The sequence below is a fragment of the Myxine glutinosa genome, chromosome 8 (genome assembly GCF_964187855.1).
Source record: "Myxine glutinosa chromosome 8, kmMyxGlut1.1, whole genome shotgun sequence".
Classification (NCBI taxonomy): domain Eukaryota; kingdom Metazoa; phylum Chordata; class Myxini; order Myxiniformes; family Myxinidae; genus Myxine; species Myxine glutinosa.
In genome coordinates, this window is record NC_136268.1 from 33,922,374 (window position 1) to 33,941,560 (window position 19,187).

At 47.3% G+C, this 19,187-nt stretch overlaps 1 protein-coding gene and 1 long non-coding RNA gene across 2 annotated transcripts in view; both read right to left on the reverse strand.

The window, feature by feature from the left end:
* Positions 1-14,072, reverse strand: part of LOC137432400 (uncharacterized) — a 45,422-nt gene extending 31,350 nt beyond the window's left edge. Inside the window, exon 1 of the long non-coding RNA XR_010985489.2 lies at positions 14,001-14,072. This is a non-coding gene — a long non-coding RNA (uncharacterized LOC137432400). The remainder of the gene's footprint in view (positions 1-14,000) is intronic.
* Positions 14,073-14,680: 608 nt separating this feature from the next.
* LOC137432399 (uncharacterized) lies at positions 14,681-18,652 on the reverse strand. Its single transcript, XM_068124297.2, has 2 exons — positions 18,343-18,652; positions 14,681-17,485 (listed from the first exon to the last, which is right to left on the reverse strand). Exon 2 carries the CDS (start codon positions 17,419-17,421, stop codon positions 15,739-15,741), a length of 1,683 nt encoding a protein of 560 aa, XP_067980398.2. The 5' UTR covers positions 17,422-17,485; positions 18,343-18,652; the 3' UTR covers positions 14,681-15,738.
* Between the last annotated feature and the right edge of the window lie 535 nt (positions 18,653-19,187).

The following is a 19,187-nucleotide window of genomic DNA, read 5'->3' on the forward strand; positions in this document are numbered from 1 at the left end:
CTCAAAGCCTATGAGTTGGTTCCGGAAGCTTACAGGCAAAAATTCAGGAATGCCAGGAAGAGGGAGAGTGAGACCCATGTGGAGTTTGCCAGAGTGAAAGAAAACATGTTTGATCGGTGGTGTGAGTCAAAAGGAGTCGGGAAAGACTTCGAGACATTGCGGGACTTGATCCTGGTGGAGGAATTCCAGCAGTGTGTCCACGAGGACATCAAAGTGTACCTGCAGGAAAAGAAGGTACCAAAGTTGTGGGACGCAGCCACCATGGCAGATGATTATGCCTTAACCCACCGAATAGGGGTCCACGAACCTAACTCCTCGCCTAGATCTCCGCAGGGGAGGTGGGGAACAGCAGGTGCGGAGAACGACCATACATGGCGGCGGCCTCGAGATGATTATGGGGACAACTATGATACCCCACCGGTTCGAAATCAGAGGGATGCGGGCCCAAGACAAACTTATAGTTCGGGGGGCCCGAGGCAGACCCCGAGTTTTTCCTCCGGGCCTACTTGCGCGTTTTGCAAAAAACCTGGACACTTGATGTCCAGTTGTTACCTCATGAAAAGGGACAACCCAGAGCGGAGTCCGACTATTACAACTCCGAATGCGATGGCTAGCGTAAGAAATCGCCATCAAGAGGGTTACCAACCATTTATTTCCGAGGGGTTTGTGTCACTGGATGGAGCCTCGACTAACCGGAGACCGGTTAGGATATTGAGAGACACAGGGGCCCATCAATCTTTAATGCTTGAAGGCATTTTGCCATGGTCCGAGGAGACGGCAACGAGGGATAGTGTTCGTTTACAGGGGATCGGGGGCGGTGTTAGTGCTCCCCTTCAGGTCATCCAGTTGGAGTCCGATTTGGTGTCAGGACCGGTCACCGTCGGTTTACAAGCCACGTTTCCTGTAGAGGGTGTATCTGTGGTTCTCGGGAATGATTTGGCCGGGGGTCAAGTTTATGGTAACCTGAGGGTTGATAAAGAGCCCAGCAGGGAAAATAACACCACACCAGCTCGGGATGGTGACAAAAGTGCCAAGTTATTTGTAGGGGGACTGAACTTCAAAACAGAGGAAGAAGTTCTGACCTCTGTCTTCAACAGATATGGGCCGCTGGTGGAAGTGCGGTTGGTAAGAGACTGGGAAACGCAACAGTCAAGAGGGTTCGGCTTTGTCACGTTTGCCAGCACAAAAGACGCCAGAGAGGCAGAGAAGAATTGGAATGGCAAGGATTTGGAGGGTCGGACCATAACAGTAGGGAAGGCATTTCGTAGGCGTCGAGAGGTCTACAGGAGAGGACAACTGGGCGGTAGTTTTGGTGGTGGCCGCAGTCAATATTATTATGGAGGCTCCCTGAGTTACGGCCGCTCCCGAAGGAAGAATTGGCAAAGTAGTGGCCGAGAAGAAGACCGGTATTCAGGGGACTACAGGGACCAGTGGTCCCACCCTAATTATTAGGGACGTTCTGAGAAGTTGAAGCACTGAAGGCGGCGGAGCCGCCGAGCCAAGATTCCTACACGAATTAACCGTGAACGCCGTTCCTAAAGGCGTCCATGTAGTGAACTTTCCTGCACGGACTAACCGTGAACTCCACGTTCCTCAAGGCGCCCATGTAGAGAACTTTCCTGCACGGACTAACCGTGAACTCCACGTTCCTCAAGGCGCCCATGTAGAGAACTTTCCTGCACGGACTAACCGTGAACTCCGCGTTCCTAAAGGCATCCATGTAGTGAATACTCGGCTTGGCCTCCCGGAAAAGTGCTATCGAGTGGCTTAACTGGCTTTATTTTTAAGTGATAACTGTGCCCGGGGGGAACTGATAATGTGGGGGGGTTGAGTTATCTGGTTGTTTCTCCAAATTGGCCGGCAAAGAAAGTTTTCGCTGGGTTCAAACTTTCTTTCTTGAAGGGGGGGAGTGTTACATATTTAGGTGAATGTATGTAAATTACCATGCAGGTCTTTGCTTCCGTGTGTAGTATATTAAGTTGTTGTGTAGTTGTTGTGGTTGGAGGGTCAGGAGCCCTTCTGAAAGAGTGGCAGGAAACGGAAGTGGCCGGAAGCGGAAGTGAGGAAAAGGGAGGAAAAAGACACGAGGGAAAGGAAGGTTTTTTCTTCTTCCTCGCCCCGCGACGACGAGAAGGTGGAATCGACCTTACGCTGCGCGGAAAACGCGCCGTTGCGAAACGTCTGGCGAGAGGAGTTACCTGGGCGGTAAATACCTTTTGACACGTCCAGTCACCGTGAGTTCGTGCACGAAACCAAGCGTCCGGGACAGTTTGCCCCGTCTACAAAGACGCGTACGGGTCCGCACGTTGGGCCTCGCTCGCGTCGAAAGCCGCGCTGGGTTTTGGCCCCGTCTACCAAGACGCGTACGGGTCCGCACTTGGGGCCTCGCGCACGTTGGACGCCGCGCTGGGTTTGCCCCGTGGCTTGGCAAGGAGGTGCGCTGCAGCCGCGGCCCCAGTCCGAGACGGCACGTTTAGAGCACGTCCGCCCGGGGCTCGTTCAACCGCCCGTGTGCGGAGAGGAGAGACATTGACCACGGAGGGAGTCAGGAGTGGGGCTCACGTGAGGAATGTATAAGATTAAGATGGCCATCTTAGAGTTTGTGTAGATGAGTTCACATGGTTGTAATATTGATTGTGCCTGGTTGTGTATTGTTGATTGCTCGGGGAAAATCTCCGTGGTTGTGTCTTTGAAAGTGTTTGGTATCATTACCATTGGAAATATATACTTGCACATCAGTTGTCGCCTGGGTGAAATTCCTATGGATTGCGTGGCGAATGCGCCTATATAATACTATTTGCTGGCGAAGGTCCTCTCACGGTCCGGGGGTCACCGAGACCTGGTATGCACTGAGGGGACCACGTAACAAAGGGGTCTAAAGGGTGTAATGGTCTTCAGGAGTCTAAGGGGCTTAATGTGTCTTAAAATGGCCAAAGGGTCTAAAACGTCAAAAATAGTCCAAAGGGTATGTTCCAGTAGAAGTTACAGGTCTGAAGGGTTCTAAGGGGTCGAAGTGGTTTTGTGAGTCAAAGTGTCTAAAGAGGGTCCAATGGGTCTATGGGTCAAGGGGTCTAACGGGTGTAAAGGTCTTTAGGAGTCTAAAGGGTCTTAAAAAATCTTAAGTGTCTAAATGTGTAAACGCTCAAGGGGTTTAAGCGGTCTAAGGTGTCTTAAAATGTCCAAAGGGTCTAAAATAAAAAAACATGCACAAATCTTCGATTTTGCAAGTAAGAACAGACCAGACCAACCAGTCTTCGATTTCGGAAGTAACAAACCGACACTTTGCGAAATCGAGCTCCAGTAGTATGGTATGATTAAAGGTGGTCAACACAGATTTACTGAGTGGAGACCATGTTTACCAAATGTATTGGTGTTCTATGAAGTCGTTTCTGATTGGGTGGAGGAGGGAATTGCAGTGCATGTAATATACTGTTACCTTCATGAGGGGAAGGGAGTCAAAGATAGAATAAAGACCTTCACCCATTTTATAAACACTGAGGAAAAGGCCTTCTTTTCCTGTATCAAGGTAGATATTTAGTGTGGTGTCATCCGTCAGACCACCACTGGGGTGACACTGTTGTCCAATTTAGTGGTTAAACAGTATAAGGATGTCCCATCCATTTGCCCCCTTCATCTAAAAGGGTTTTGGGATTGGGCCAGGTAAAGGTGTCAGTGAACCTCTCATCACCTGACCTCAGTGACCAACCAGCAGGGAGCTAGCGATTGGATGCATCCTCATTGGGTGAGTGGGTAGGAGTGCGGCCATCCATTAGCTCACAGATGATGAATGATTCTGGCCCCGCCCGAGAGGTGTGGAAGCTAGGCGAGTCGAGAAGTATGAACACGGGCTCTCTTCTTTCTCTCTCGCCATGTTCCTCAGGGCTGCATCATCGCCCTACGCGTTGCACCAGAGTCTCGCCAACGGTGGAGCAAGAGGATGCACACAATTCAGCCTGTTCCGTGTGAATGATTGGCATGCTCCCAAGAGGGTTTTAGTTTCTCTGTTTATTAAGTGCTGTGTTCATTTATTACTTGCAAAATCGAAGATTTTTCAAGTATATTGGTCGGTTGTGTTTGTGACTCTTAGTTTGTCACCGGCCTACAGGTCACAATTTTCAACCGATCTTCACCAAGTGGTAGGGTTGGTCAAATGCCAGAAGCCTATTGTTTTTGGGGTCAATAGGTCAAAAGGTCAACATAGGCCAAAGGTCACCAACTTTGCTAAATTTCTAAAATCCTCAATTTTCATCCGATTGACTTGAAATTTGAAGACCACTTGCATATCTGGTCAATGAATTCAACCACCAAGAATTTTTGAAGTCAACATAGGCCAAATGGTCAACATAGGCCAAATTTCTAAAATCCTCAAGTTTCATCCAATTGACTTGAAATTTGGAAAGGACTTGCACATCTGGTCACTGAATTCAACCACCAAGTACCTTTGAGGTCAACATAGGCCAAAAGGTCAACATAGGCCAAATTTCTAAAATCCTCAATTTTCATCCAATTGACTTGAAATTTGAAGAGGACTTGCATATCTGGTCACTGAATTCAACCACAAACTATATTTGATGTCAACATAGGCCAAAAGGTCAACATAGGCCAAATGGTCAACATAGGCCAAATTTCTAAAATTCTCAATTTTCATCCGATTGACTTGAAATTTGAAGAGGACTTCCATATCTCGTCACTGAATTCAACCACCTAGTATATTTGAGGTCAACATCGGAAGGTCAACATAGGCCACATTTCTAAAATCCTAAATTTTCATCTAATTGATGTGAAATTTGAAGAGGACTTGCATATCTGGTTACTGAATTCAACCACCAAGTATTTTTGAGGTCACCATAGGCCAAAAGGTCAACATAGGCCATCATGTATCATTGGAAAACTTTTGGGGGAGGGTAGATTTTGCAAGTATCGTGCTACGCATGACGTTTTCTTGTTTATTCATTCATTACTATATTCTCTGTGTCTGTCTGTCATCCTGAGATTCATACCGTTAGCGTCGTGAAAATAAATGCTTTATTTTACAACACACACACACACACACACACACACACACACACACACACACACACACACACACACACACACACACACATACTCCCTTTTAATTATTAATTAAAAGTCATCGAAAACGAGTTGTTGTCTGGGCCCACGGATAGACCACGCCTTTGGTTTCTTTTTGCACACCTCTAAACTGTCGAGTGTGGGCCTACTGTTTTTTGTTTTTTTTTGTAAACAGAATCGAGGCTCGTGTGAGAGCTAACACATTGAACATGAAAACATGCAATGAAGGGAGCGGGAGCCAAGAGGGGGAGAGAGGGAAGCACACAAGCACAACAACAGCAGTAGAGAACAGGGATGTCGATAGATCTGTGGAAGGGGGCAGGCTGGGGGAGGAGGGAGGAGTACACGGTATAAAGCAAACGAACACTTCTAGGAACTTCAGGAAAGAAGTTTGGGATTGAAAGAGGTGGATTTGGAGTGGTTTTAACCAGGGTAGAAAAGATCAAGGTTTTGGATGGGGGAAGATAAGAGATGGTGGTGAACAGCTGTTTAAAGACCTGGAGGGTGGAGTGGGATTGAAGAGAGTGAGGGAGTTTGTTCCAGAGGCGGGAGAAAAGAGGAATGAAGGAGTGAAGGTGAGCAGAAAGTCTTGATTTTGGCAGTTTAACCATAAGAGGGTTGCAGGCAGATCTTGTGCGACCTGCAGGAATATTTGGGGGACAGAGCACAGAGAGAGCTGGGGGAGCTAGTCCGGAGATGAGTCGGTAGAAGACAGAAAGACCACCAACCTGCCTGTGGTGAGTGAGTGAAAGGCCCTCGGAGTTAGCGTCATCAAAGGAGATACCAATGATTCTGAATGCTTTGGCTTCAACAGCGTGAAGCCGAGCTAGGTGTGAGGCAGGAGCACCAGCCCAGAGGGGAGAGCCGTATTCCATTGCGCTCCGGATGAAAGCTTTGTATGTGTTGAGGAGCTCAGAAGTGCCCAGAAAGGACTTCACACGACAAAGGATGCCCAGTCGGCGACTGGCTTTGGAGGCCAGCTTGGAAATGTGCTTTTCCCAGGAAAGATCATGAGACCAAAAAGTTTGAGTGACAGAACTTCTTGGAGAGGATTATTGAGAAAGTAGACAGGAGGGTTGTCCAGTCGGTCTTTTCGGAGAGACAAAGTGAGGGTGTGAGATTTGTCAGGATTCAAAGACATGTTTGACCTATTTGACCAGTTTGTGATTTTGTCCAGGTCTGCAGAGAGTGAAGAGGCTGCTGCCTTCCGATCTGAGGGTTGAGATATTGAGCGGCAGAGAGTGGAGTCATCAGCAAAGAGAAAGAGAGGATTTTCCAGATCAGGAGAAGTGGTGGAAGTATTGGTCAGAAGAAGAGTTGACATATGTTGTGTGCAGGAGACGACATGGAAGGGAAGTGGTGTGACGTGCATGGAAGTCCAGAAGGCGTGCATGGCGTTGGTGTCCTGTTTTCTGAGGAGTTTGTAGACAGTGTCGTGAGTGTGACTAGAGTGAGTGAAAGGTTGATGATGGTGAAAATGATGATTGGAAAGCTCTTGGTGAACGTCATCTCGGGATATGCCCCGCAGGTTGGTCGGAGCGATGAAGAGAAGGACAAGTTCTGGTGTGCGAGAGAGAAGCTGATGGAAAATGTGAAAGATGAGGAAGTTGTTGTGGTAGGAGGAGACCTAAATGGACATGTGGGAAGGAGTATGGAAGGTTTTGAGGGAGTTCATGGGGGTTACGGATATGGTGTGAGAAATGGAGAAGGTGAAAGGATTTTGGAGTTTGCTGATGGAGCTGATTTGTTGATTTGTAATACTCTGTTCCAGAAAGCGGATAATAAGCTTGTTACATACACGTCAGGTGGGGCGACGACAACTGTTGAATCCCTGATGGTGCGTAGGTGAGATCGCGGGCACCTCTGGGACACAACGGTGATTCCGGGGGAGGAGGCTGTTTCACAGCACCACTTGGTTGTCTGCGACATAAGAGTGAAAGGTGCGAGGAGAGCTCGGCGGTAAAGTACCAACAGAGAATGAAGGTGTGGAGGTTGAAAGAGGTGACAGTGAGGGAGGCATAAAAAGAAAGGCTGATAATGGTGGAGGATGTGGTGGAGCTTGAAAGTGGTTGGATGTCAATGAAAGATAGTCTGTCCAGAGCCGTCGGTGAGGTATGTGGATGGACAAAAGGAAACAGAGGGACTCGGAAACATGGTGGTGGGATGATGAAGTTGGAAAGAGGATTGACGAGAAGAGGAAGAAGTTCAAGGAGTGGCAGCAGGCGAAGGATACGGGGGTAGAAGAGGCAGAGCATGAAAGTTATAAGGCAGCCAAGAAGGCTGCAAAGAAAGAGGTAGCAAAGGCGCAGGAGGCATGTAGGAAAATGTTCGGGGAACGCTCGGATTCGGAAGAGGGTCAGAGAGCGGTATTCAGGATTGCAAAGCAGATAGCGAAAGAGAGGTGTGATGTGATGGGGGTGAGTTGCTTGAAGGATGAAGTGGGACAAATCGTTGTGGACCCAGATGGAATTAAAGGAAGATGGAAGAGATATATGGAAATGCTTTTGAATGCAGAGAATGAATGGGATGGCAACATAGAGAGTAACCCAGTTTTAGGACCGACAGAGAAGATAACTGAGAAGGAAGTTGAGGAAGCGATAAAAGCAATGAAGAGTAGAAAAGCGGGAGGGCCGACGGGAGTTGTGGGAGATATGTTGAAGGCAGCGGGAAGTTTGGTTGTGAAGAAAATGACAGAGATCTGTAATCTGGTGGTGAAAGAAGGCCGCATTCCAATGGATTGGGAACCGAGTACACTCGTCCCTCTGTACATGGGGAAAGGTGACCCTCTGGACTGTGGCTCGTATAGAGCGACAAAGTTATTAGAGCATGGAATGAAGGCATTCAAAAGGGTGTTGAAGAAAAGGATAAGGAAGAAAGTGAAGATCGAGGCAATGCAGTTTGGATTTATGCCAGGAAGAGGCACGACAAACGCGCTTTTTATTGTAAGGCAGTTGCAGGAAAATTACAGTGCATTCAGAAAGTATTCAAACCCCTTCACTTTTTTCACATTTTGTTATGTTGCAGCCTCATGCTGAAATCGTTTAAATTCATTTTTCCCTCATCAATCTACACTCAAAACCCAATAATGACAAAGAGAAAACAGGATTTTAGAAAGTTTTGCAAATTTATTAAAAAGAAAAAACTGAAATATCACATTTACATAAGTATTCAGACCCTTTGCTATGACACTTGAAATTTAGCTCAGGTGCCTCCCATTTCTCTTGATCATCTTTGAGATGTTTCGACACCTTGATAGGAGTCCACCTGTTGTAAATTCAATTGATTGGACATGATTTGGAAAGGCACACACCTGCCTATATAAGGTCTCACAGCTGACAATGCATATCAGAGCAAAAACCAAGCCATGAGGTCGAAGGAACTGCCTGCAGAGCTCAGAGACAGGTTTGTGTCGAGGCACAGATCTGGGGAAGCCTACAAAAAAATTTCTGCTGCATTGAAGGTTCCCAAGAGCACAGTGGCCTCCATAATTCTTAAATGGAAGAAGTTTGGAACAACCAGGACTCTTCCGAGAGCTGGCCACCCGGCCAAACTGAGCAATCGGGGGAGAAGGGCCTTGGTAAGAGAGGTGACCAAGAACCCGATGGTCACTCTGGCGGAGCTCCAGAGATCCTGTGTGGAGATGGGAGAAACTTCCAGAAGGACAACCATCACTGCAACACTCCACCGATCTGGGCTTTATGGCAGAGTGGCCAGACGGAAGCCTCTCCTCAATGAAAGACACATGAAAGCCCGCTTGGAGTTTGCAAAAAAGCACCTAAAGGACTCTCAGACTGTGAGAAACCAGATTCTGTCTTCCTCAATGCCTTTCTCTGTGCCTCGACACAATCCTGTTAATTTCCAAATCATGTCCAATCAATTGAATTTACTACAGGTGGACTCCAATCAAGGTGTAGAAACATCTCAAAGATGATCAAGAGAAATGGGAGGCACCTGCGTTAAATTTCAAGTGCCACAGCAAAGGGTCTGAATACTTTTGTAAACGTGATATTTCAGTTTTTAGCCGCGTCGCAAGACGCTAGTCATAGAGTGCCCTCTGCTGTTGTTGTTCTTCTTGTTCTTCTTGTTCTTGCAGAGAAGACAAAACCTCAAAGCTCCACCCATTCTGGGAACCATAGCTCCACCCATTGTGGGAGAGGCTTCATATAAACAAATATCCACCATTTTATTAACTCGCATAGCTTTGAGGCCTGTTTTGTAGGCCCGTGGTGTCTTCCTCTCTCACACAGTTTTATTTCAAATCAAATTCCATATATCATTTCATTTTTCACAGTCGCTAACATAGTTTTAGACTCGGTTGAAAAAAAACGGGAAGAAAATCTGATGAAAGTTGCCCTTTATAGAACGAAATGAATTCTCAAAGGCCTGTAACTTCAAGTCCATTGAGATATATTTTTTTTAAATCGCGGCATGGTCAGTCATACACCGCCCGAAATAACAGACGGGAAAATGCCGAGATATATTAAAAATTCGTCCATTTGATGACAATCGTCACGACGAAATATTTAATTTATACGTCGTCACAATAATGTGGAGAGAGGAGCATAGCTTCGTTCACGTGTCGCCACATACGGGAAATTGCCGAGATATATATTTTTTAAATCGCGGCATGGTCAGTCATACACCGCCTGAAATAACAGACGGGAAAATGCCGAGATATATTAAAAATTCGTCGCCACACACGGGAAATTGCCGAGATATATTTTCACTTTGCACAAAAATAACATTAAGTAATCGAATCAATAGGAATGTCCTGTGCCTATAACATCGACGTTATAGGCACAGCTGCATCTAGGTATTGTGTAACATCGACGCGGCTTTTGTTTTAATTAAAACTTTTTGTACTTGTTTCTTAATAAATTTGCAAAACTTTCTAAAATCCTGTTTTCTCTGTCATTATGGGGTATTGAGTGTAGATTGATGAGGGAAAAAATGAATTTAAACGATTTCAACATAGGGCTGCAACATAACAAAATGTGAAAAAAGTTAAGGGGTCTGAATACTTTCTGAATGCACTGTACATGGAGAAGAGGAAGAAGTTGTTTTTTGGGTTTGTTGATCTGGAGAAAGCATTCGATAGGGTTCCACATGAAGTAGTGACATGGGCATTGAGGAAGTTAGGAGTTGAGGAATGGTTGATCAGAGTAGTGATGGCAATGTACAAAAGAGCACGCACAGCTGTAAGGAGGAAGGACGGGAACAGTGGTGAGTTTGAGTTGAAGGTGGGAGTGCATCAGGGGTCGGTACCAAGTCCACTACTATTTGTAGCTGTGATGAAGGTGCTGGTTCGGAACGTAAAGGATGGTTTACCGTGGGAGTTGTATGCATAGCATCTGGTGTTCATTGCAGAGAGTATGGATTGACTGAAAGAGAAATTGAACAAGTGGAAGGAATGTATGGAGGCAAAAGGTCTGAAGGTGAATATCAGAAAGACGAAGGTGATGGCAAGTGGTATAGCATGTGGTGAGGTGGAAAGAACTGGGAAGTGACCGTGTGCTGTGTGCAGGAAGGGTGTCGGAGTGAACTCCATTCAATGTACAATGTGTGCCGAGTGGGTTGATTGAAAATGTCGTGGTCTGAGAGGGTCATTGACGAGTGTGGTAGCTGCATTCAAGTGTAAGGTGTGCACAGAGGGAGCTGCAGATGGAGGAAATATTGAGTTGGATCTTGGAGATGGCTGAGCTGGAAGGTGTGAAAACATTTTGTTACCTCAGAGACATGCTGAATGGAGAAGGTGGATCAGACTCGGCAACGGTTGCTCGAGTGAGATGTGCATGGAAGAAGTTTCGGGAACTGAGTGGCGTGCTGACAAGGAGGGGAGTGTCGTTGAAGCTGAAGGGAAAGGTGTATGCTGCATGTGTGAGAAGTGTTATGATTTATGGGAGCGAGACATGGGTAATGAACGTGGAGCAGCAACGAAGGCTGGAAAGGGTGGAAATGCGAATGGTTCGGTGGATGTGTGGAGTATCGTTGAGATAGAGGAAGACAAATGATGAATTGCGAAAGATGATGGGAATAGAGCCTGTGATTGATGCTGTGAAGAGGAACAGGTTGAGCTGGTTTGGTCATGTGTTGAGGAAGGATGAAAGTGACTGGGTGAGAAGAGTGATGGAAATGAATGTAGAAGGAAGTAGAGGATGGGGAAGACCGAGAAAGACTTGGCTAAAGATGTTGGAAAAAGAAATGCGGGTTAACAAGGGGAGATGCAGAAAATAGGGCAAAATGGAGAAGATTGTCATGGGGCCTGCAAGGCTAATCCCCGCTCTAGCAGGGAAAATGGCCTTAAAATGCCTTTTGTTGTTGTTGTTGTTTACTTTCTCAACAATGCTCTCGAAGAAGTTCTGTCACTCAAGCTTTTGGGTCTCACTATCTGCCGTGATCTTTCTTGGGAAATTTTCCAAGCTGGCCTCCAAAGCCAGTCACCGACTGGGCATCCTCCATCATGCGAAGTCCTTCCTTGGCACTACTGAGCTTCTCAAAAAATACAAAGCTTTCATCCGCAGCTTGATGGAGCACTGCTCTCCCTTCTGGGCTGGCCCTGCCTTACACCTTGCTCAGCTTGACACCGTGGAAACCAAGGCCTTCAGGTTTCACTCCACCATCACAGACAGGTCATTGGTCTCTTACCACCTCCTTTCTGGTCTTGCATCCTATGCTCTCTGTGCTTTGACTTACCCAGGTTTTTGCAGGGTACATGTGGTCCACCATCAACTCCTTTCTGGTGAAACTCTAAAAATCCAGAATCACTGCTCACCTCCAATCGTTTGTTCCCTGTTTTTAAGTGGTGAAGCCGCTGCAATATTTGGCTGTGTCCTTCCTTACAGCCTTCCACAAAAAATGAAGAAGAAGAAACTTTCCAACCCACCATGTTTAATTATAAAGGGTAATTCAAATGGATTCTAAAGGGTAATTCTAAGGTGTAATTCTAAAGGGTCATAAAGGGTAATTCCAAAGGGTAATTCCAAAGGGTAATTCTAAAGGGTAATTCTAAAGGGTAATTCTAAAGGGTAATTCTAAAGGGTAATTCTAAAGGGTAATTCTGAAGGGTAATTCTGAAGGGTAATTCTAAAGGGTAATTCTGAAGGGTGATTCTAAAGGGTAATTCTAAAGGGTAATTCTAAAGGGTAATTCTGAAGGGTAATTCTGAAGGGTAATTCTAAAGGGTAATTCTAAAGGGTAATTCTGAAGGGTAATTCTGAAGGGTAATTCTAAAGGGTAATTCTGAAGGGTGATTCTAAAGGGTAATTTTAAAGGGTAATCTTCAAGGGTAATTTTAAAGATTGATTCTCAGGGCTAATTCTAAGGGCTAATTTTAAAGGGTTCTAAAGGGTAATTATATTGTGTAATTCTAATACATAATTCTAAAGGGTTTCATTTGTTACTAGGCTTTGCCTATTTCATATTAACAATGCCAAACTGAATCACTACCTTTGGACACAGGTGCGATTCATTTCCCCCACCTTTGGAATCAATTTCCACATTCTCTTCAATCTCATCCTTCCCTCCACATTGTCAAGACAGCTGTTCACCACCACTTCAAATCATCCCCCATCCAAAACCATGATCCTTTGTGTCCCCGTTATCCACCCCACACCCCCAAGCCCACTTCCTCCTAATTTTCCAGATATTCCACCCCATGTGTCCATCCCTACCCTTCATTCCTTCCCACCCCCATTATTTGTCCAAGCCTCCCTCTGTTTTGTCCTTCAATCCTGATGTTGGCGTTTCCCCCCTCTCTCTACTGTTGCTTTTGTTCTGTTGCGTTCTGATCAATTCAGTGTTCTAGTTCTTCCACAAACCTTGACCTTGTATTAAAAAGAATAATTCTGATCACATGTATCTATAATATACAAGGAGTTTAGTCTCGGAGTGTCTATCCATCTGTCCCTGAAGCCGTGTGACTATATGTCTATTGATTACGTACTGTTCGAACTCGTTGCATCCTGTCTATTAATGATGTATGTCTATTATTTACGTACTATTAGAATGTACCTTTCGACCCTTTAGACTGCTGAGTCCCCTTAGAACTTTGGAAACCTTTTCAGAATCCCTAGACTTCTAAGACCCCAAAGATCCAAAAGATCTTGAGGACCCAAAAGACCTCGAGGACCCAAAAGACCCCAAATACCCTGAAGACCAAAAATACCCTGAAGACAAAAAGACCCCAAATAACCCAAAGACCCTTTAGAACCATTAGACCCTAAAGCCCCCCCCCCCCAAGACCCTTAAAGCTCCATTTACCTTTAGGACCCTTTCAATACTTGACACCTTTAGATACCTTCACCCTTTCGACCTTTTATATCATTTAGACCCCAAGAACCTTTAGACAGTCACACTCCTTAAGTCCCTTTTGACCCCTTAGACCTTAACACCATTTAGACTCCTTACACCCTTCAGACAGATAAGATAGCTTAGACTCTTGACCATTTAGAGCTTTAGACCACTTGGAACCCTTTTAGATTACAAATAAATAATCTCACCGGTATTACAAAGAAATGTTTGTGTTATGATTGGTGTAAATTATGACAACACAACAACTCACGTACAGTCATTATCCTCAGTTAAAACAAGCCTGTGCCTCTGCAGTGACGTGAGGTGAGGCAAGCATAGTCAGCCAATCCTGCTATTAATTATAAAACACCCTAGTGATGTGTATGGCTGCCCCACTGTTCTCATACCACTCCCACAGCAAATTAATGTTGATAACCTGTTAGATTGAATTATTGTGGGACATGACGAGTGGCTGAAGAAAACACGAGACGCAGTAATGCAGGCTTGATGTGCCAAATGGCCTCCTCCTGCGTACAAGTTCCTTGTGATGCTCTACAGGATCCTACTCATTGTAAAAGGGACATAGCCCACTTTACAGGATTGAAAGCATTGTAAAGGGAAATATAAATATTACTTACTCAAATGGTGGAATTTTTTTATCGTCGACGGAGGCATTATGTTTTCAGGTTGTCCGTCCGGCTGTCCGGCTGTCCATCCATCCGTGATAGGTTTTCATTACCGCAACAACTTGAGAATGGCTGAAGGGGTCTTAGTCAAAGTTGGTGCAGGTCTGTATAATGAGGTAAAGATGAACCGATTAGATTTTGGGGTCACGAAGTCAAAGGCCAAAGGTCATGTTAGGTAAAAAAATCCTGTTACCGCAATAACTTGTGAACCAGTGATGGGATTCTGACCAAATTTGGTGAAATTATGTAGAATGATGTAAAGATGAACTGATTAGATTTTGGGGTCAGGAGGTGAAAGGTCATATCAAGTTACAATAATTCCGTTACCGCAATTAGTTTCATCTCTCGTTCGTCATCTCCACTATATGCATACCATACATATCTCACTCGCCCCTCCCCCCTCGTTCTTAACCACTCCTCCACCTCGTGCGTATTTATTATGTAGATCCAGATGAACAATCCTGAAGGGAAAACACTATGTACACTTGTTCATATGGTTTGCAAGAATGCAAGCCTTTCATGGGGCATCATGCTAATTATCCATGCAGTGCATCTGCTCGCCCACGTTCCCTAAATGTTGGTAATTAACAAGAATGGCGATGAGAACACACGTACGTCACACGATCAACTGTTCACAGACAAAAGATTTTTATTTACAAATATCAAAACTCTCCAATAAGATCGCATATCCACGGCATATGGGAAACGAAACAGCATGCAGAATACTAAAAGGATCCACTTAAGCCTCGTCAAAAATAATAAATAAATCACTTAATTTACCATTAATCAATACCAGACTTATAATTAATACCAGACTTGCACTGTATAGAAAATATCTTATATGGCAACTGTGATCGGCAGCAGAATTAGAGGACAATTAATGGACGGCGATATTAAAAATGTCGACAGAACGGCTTTCGTTGTCTTGAGCGGCTCCGTAAACACAGGAACGTGCCACTGTCTGAACGACACCAAGTCATGTTATAAGAAAGAACACTGAGAATAATTAACACTTTTATGGCCTCTGATGGATAAAAAACAACTGAACAGCATGCAACTTATAGGGTACATCGAATCGGTAATAAAACGAGCCAACAGGTGACTCAATGTAGACTCTGTACAGCACTGCGTTCGCAAGGACGAAGGATCGGGTCGAGTGTAAAGCACAACCACCAAAACAAGGACGGAAAAACCAAGTCCTTAAGAGGAAACAACACAAATAAAGGGGAAACAACACAAAAAGAGTAAAAAGGAGGCCGGAGCCGCTTGGAGAACATTTGGCGCTGCAGCCCGAAGTCGAGATCAGGCATGAAGCGTGAAGACCGGATGGTCCATACACAAGGACAACTCACGACGAAAAACCCTTTGCCTCCGGCAGTATCATCCTCGGTTTCTCAAAAACTCGTCGATAGGAGGGAGGTAGTGGGAGGGAGACTGATTGAGGAGTGATGGGGTAGAGAATAGTCAGCGGCGAAAAGGAAAAGCGAGAGTGGACACAACGGGTAGAGTGGTTTGAAAGGACCTCGCAGACCGACTGCCAAAAAACGGGCGACAACAAAACCGATTGAGGCTGATGGATAGTGCTGGTTTTCTCGCCTCTGGCTACTATATATGGCTGGAGCTTCTTGCCGTCCCTGGCACAAGAAGAGTGCCGAGGTGACGACATGGAGTCGAGAAGGTCGCGGCTTCTTCAGAACTTGCTCTCGGAGGAGTTCTGCCGGGCTGCAGCGCTCGCTTCGTCTTCCTCCAGGTTTTCTTTGTCAGGTGAGCGAGCAATCATGAGCAGCTTCTCTTTTTTGGTGTACTGTCGCCGTGGGGCCTTCAAGGGATTGAATTCGTCATCCAGAAGGTCGATACCTTCCATGGTATTATATCCTTCATGGTGGTCACCACCCCCTTCGTTGGTCTCCTTTTTTGTGTCATCTCCTTTTCTCGGGCTTTTAGGTTCTGGCTCCACGGTCTCCTTGGGTGGAATTTTTTCCTGTTCAGTCTTTTTGAGTGGAAGTTTTTCCTGGACCGTGTTTGTGGGTGGCTGTTCGAGGCAAGCCTTCTCCTCAATCTGCTCCTTTTTTGCGTCTTTCACCGGGGAGATAATTGCAACACTATCCTCGGGCTTCGTCGTCGTCATGGGTGCCGAGGTCACTGGCACGGTCGCCGTGCTCGCTATTGTAATTGTTGGGGCCAAAGTCATCAAGGCTGTTTCCGAGCTCGTTGTAGAGGCCTCCGTAGTAGTTTCTGTCTTTTGATCTGTGGTGGAAACAACCAGAGCAGGTGTCGGAACTTTGCCAGTCAAATCCGTCTTTGTGGGCTGCTCCTCGTGACTCTGCGCCTCATCCTGAGGCTTCATCGGAGGCTCAGCCGTTACGGTGGGTGGGGGGGCCAACCCACCGTCCCCCCGGCCCTCGCTACGGCTCTTATCGAGAAGGGGTTCGCTCAAGTTCTGTAGGTCCTCGGCATCAGTGGCATGCCTTTCCGAAGCGGGCACGGCCTGCTCTTCGGCTAGAAGACTGTTCAGCTTGATCAGGGGTACCGTGAACGCCGTGATGGACGATGACACAATGGACTTCATGCGGAAATTCCTCGGTGTACCATTTGCAGCCTGTCTTGCTTTTCCACAGCTGCTGATATGCACAGTGTTCAGCGTAGAACTAGGACGATCCGGGAACCAAGGTCCGGGAAGACCGCCGGGTCCGGTGCCCAACGATCCATCTCCAAAGAGCTCTGGGTGGCTCAGAGCACAAGGAAGTGTCATAAGAAGGTTGGCTGCCAACTTGGCAGCACATTGAGGCTCAAAACACTTTATGTCGTGCGCATTGCAATTGTGACCCAGCTTGGTGGCTTCCTTGGCCAACGCATCTGGGTCTCTTCCAGCCTCGGCATCGATGACCGCCGTGTAGATATCTCGCAGGTGAACAACCTTCGAGCGGCTCCTCCCACGGTTCTCGTACAGAGCGGCCACGCCACAGATAAACAAAAACACCCCGAGACCCACTGTGAGAGGTCCCAGGATTTTCATGGTGTAAGTGTGGAGAGACCGTGCTAAGAAGCCTTTCTTCAGCTCGTTCGCCGTGCCGTTCGCTTTTTCCTCGAGGGTCATAGACACGGTGCCATTATTCCGCGGATCGCGGTCGATATCAATCGGAGGTCGCGGCCAGTATCCGAGCACAGTCATGCCGATACCCAGCAAGAATAACAGGCTTCCCATGGCCACGAAGACTCCCGCGACCGGACAGGAGCGGACGCGGCCCGCCTCGCCTCCATCGGCGCGGCGGCGACGGACCGCCAGAGCCTCGGGGTCATGGCGTCTCGCACCAGTGGGGAAATGTCGAGGCAGGATGGCGATACCCCGGAAAAACGCGACGACCACCGACATCTTCAACCGCCGCTCCGAGCCCGGGATGTATAGAACGGCGATGCACGCGTAGAGGCGGGTGCAGCTGGGGGAGCAAAGGGCGGGAGAGGGAGACTTGTTGAAATGGTGAGCAGAACGGCAAACGTAGGAGGGAGAGGGATGCAGTTGCAAGAAAGGGGGGCTTAGTCTGGAGAGCTGCAAGCGGCTTTGCAATTCACTGCACCGATGCAAATTGCGGACGCACGCCGGAGCAAACCGCACGCGGTGAGCGGTTGCAGCGAGGGACGCGCGAGCCGCGTCACGCGACAACACGACGGCTGCAGCAGCAGCAGCAGCAGCAGCAGCACATCGCACATAAAGGAGGAGCGATCCGACGGTGGGTGTCCTGGCTCTCGCAATGCATTTTGGATTCCGTCCGAGCGAGGGATGCAAGCCCATCGACAGATAAGCGCGCAAGAGCCCCCGAGAGGGCGACACCGAGACAGAGGCGTGAAGCCCTTCGTTTAAAGCGACGCTTCGTTGCACGCACGGGGTTTGCAAACGGCGAACGTGACGCTGACCGCGGGTCTCATCGGTGATCAATGCGCGAGTGATTGCTTATAAAAAAATAAAAAAAAGTTGCCAATAGCGATTGGGGACGATTTCAAGCATCGAGAGAAACTTCATCGCTCGCTCGATGGACGTGCGTCGCGCATCATCGGGAAGGACAGCACGTGTGCCGCACGGGTGGGGGGTGACGATCCGCCTCGCACGCAGCACGGGAGGGGAGGGGCTGCAATGCACGCAGTACGACACACGTGCCGCTCCGTGACCCCCCGGGCACAAAGCGTCGCTGGCGGGAGACGCGCGTAGCAGCAACTTTGCGCGCACACGAAACAACCGGCTACATCTCGTACCCCATTCGCACAAAGCCATTGCTACCTACGCGTTCGGTCGACTTACCGAGGAGTCGCACGCTGCGGCAAGAAGCTGCTCAGGACGCGGCTGGGGCGTTAACGAACCTCCGCAGCAAACAAGGCCCGGCAGCCCGTTGCCAGGATACGCCGCCTCCGAAACGGTGATGAGGCCACGTGGGCGTCCATACAAGCTATTATTCCACCGTCCCACCGGAGGGGCGGGGTGCAGACGAGGTGGCTCGGATAGTAACCACTCGTGGGGAATGTAGGAAAGGTGGTAGGGAGCAAGCAGTATTTGTAGAACGCGACCGGTGTTTATGGATTGTACAAGCAGCTATCAGATCAAATAACCCGTCACAACACCAGAAGCAAGTGGCGCAAGCAATTCGGGAGATGATTCACTGCACGTCGCTCGTGTTCAATTGGAGAATTGAAAATGGCCTCCACGCACCCCTCCGGCATAACCACAATCACGTCATCTCTCATCGGTAATCGCTGTGTAAGCGCGAAATCCAATAAGTTAAATCAGGAAACCCACAAAAACCAAGTCGATCATAAAAGCAAGCCATGCAGACTTCCATGCACATGCATCGCTTCTTCTTGCTCGGCATTCTTCCCTCCACCGAAATCCACCAGACATTTTCAAAGCCAAAAACGTTCTTTTGAAATTCCCTGGCAGGTGAGTGAAGATGTCTCCCCAGCAAAGCATCGTTTGAGATAGGAACGTTCGTTTTTTAATAACACGAAATAAAGGCACCTCTGGTTATTATAGTGCTGTCAAAAAAATGTCAGGCTCACGTCCAGAGATACGACCTCAATGATCTTCATCCATAATGATTAGCAGGTATTAGAACAGGACAGTGGGGAAAGAGGCAGTACATTTACATTTGA

What these genes read in the sequence shown, in the direction of transcription:
- LOC137432399 (XM_068124297.2), bottom strand. Translation starts at nt 17,421, where the DNA reads ATGTCGGTGGTCGTCGCGTTTTTCCGGGGTATCGCCATCCTGCCTCGA.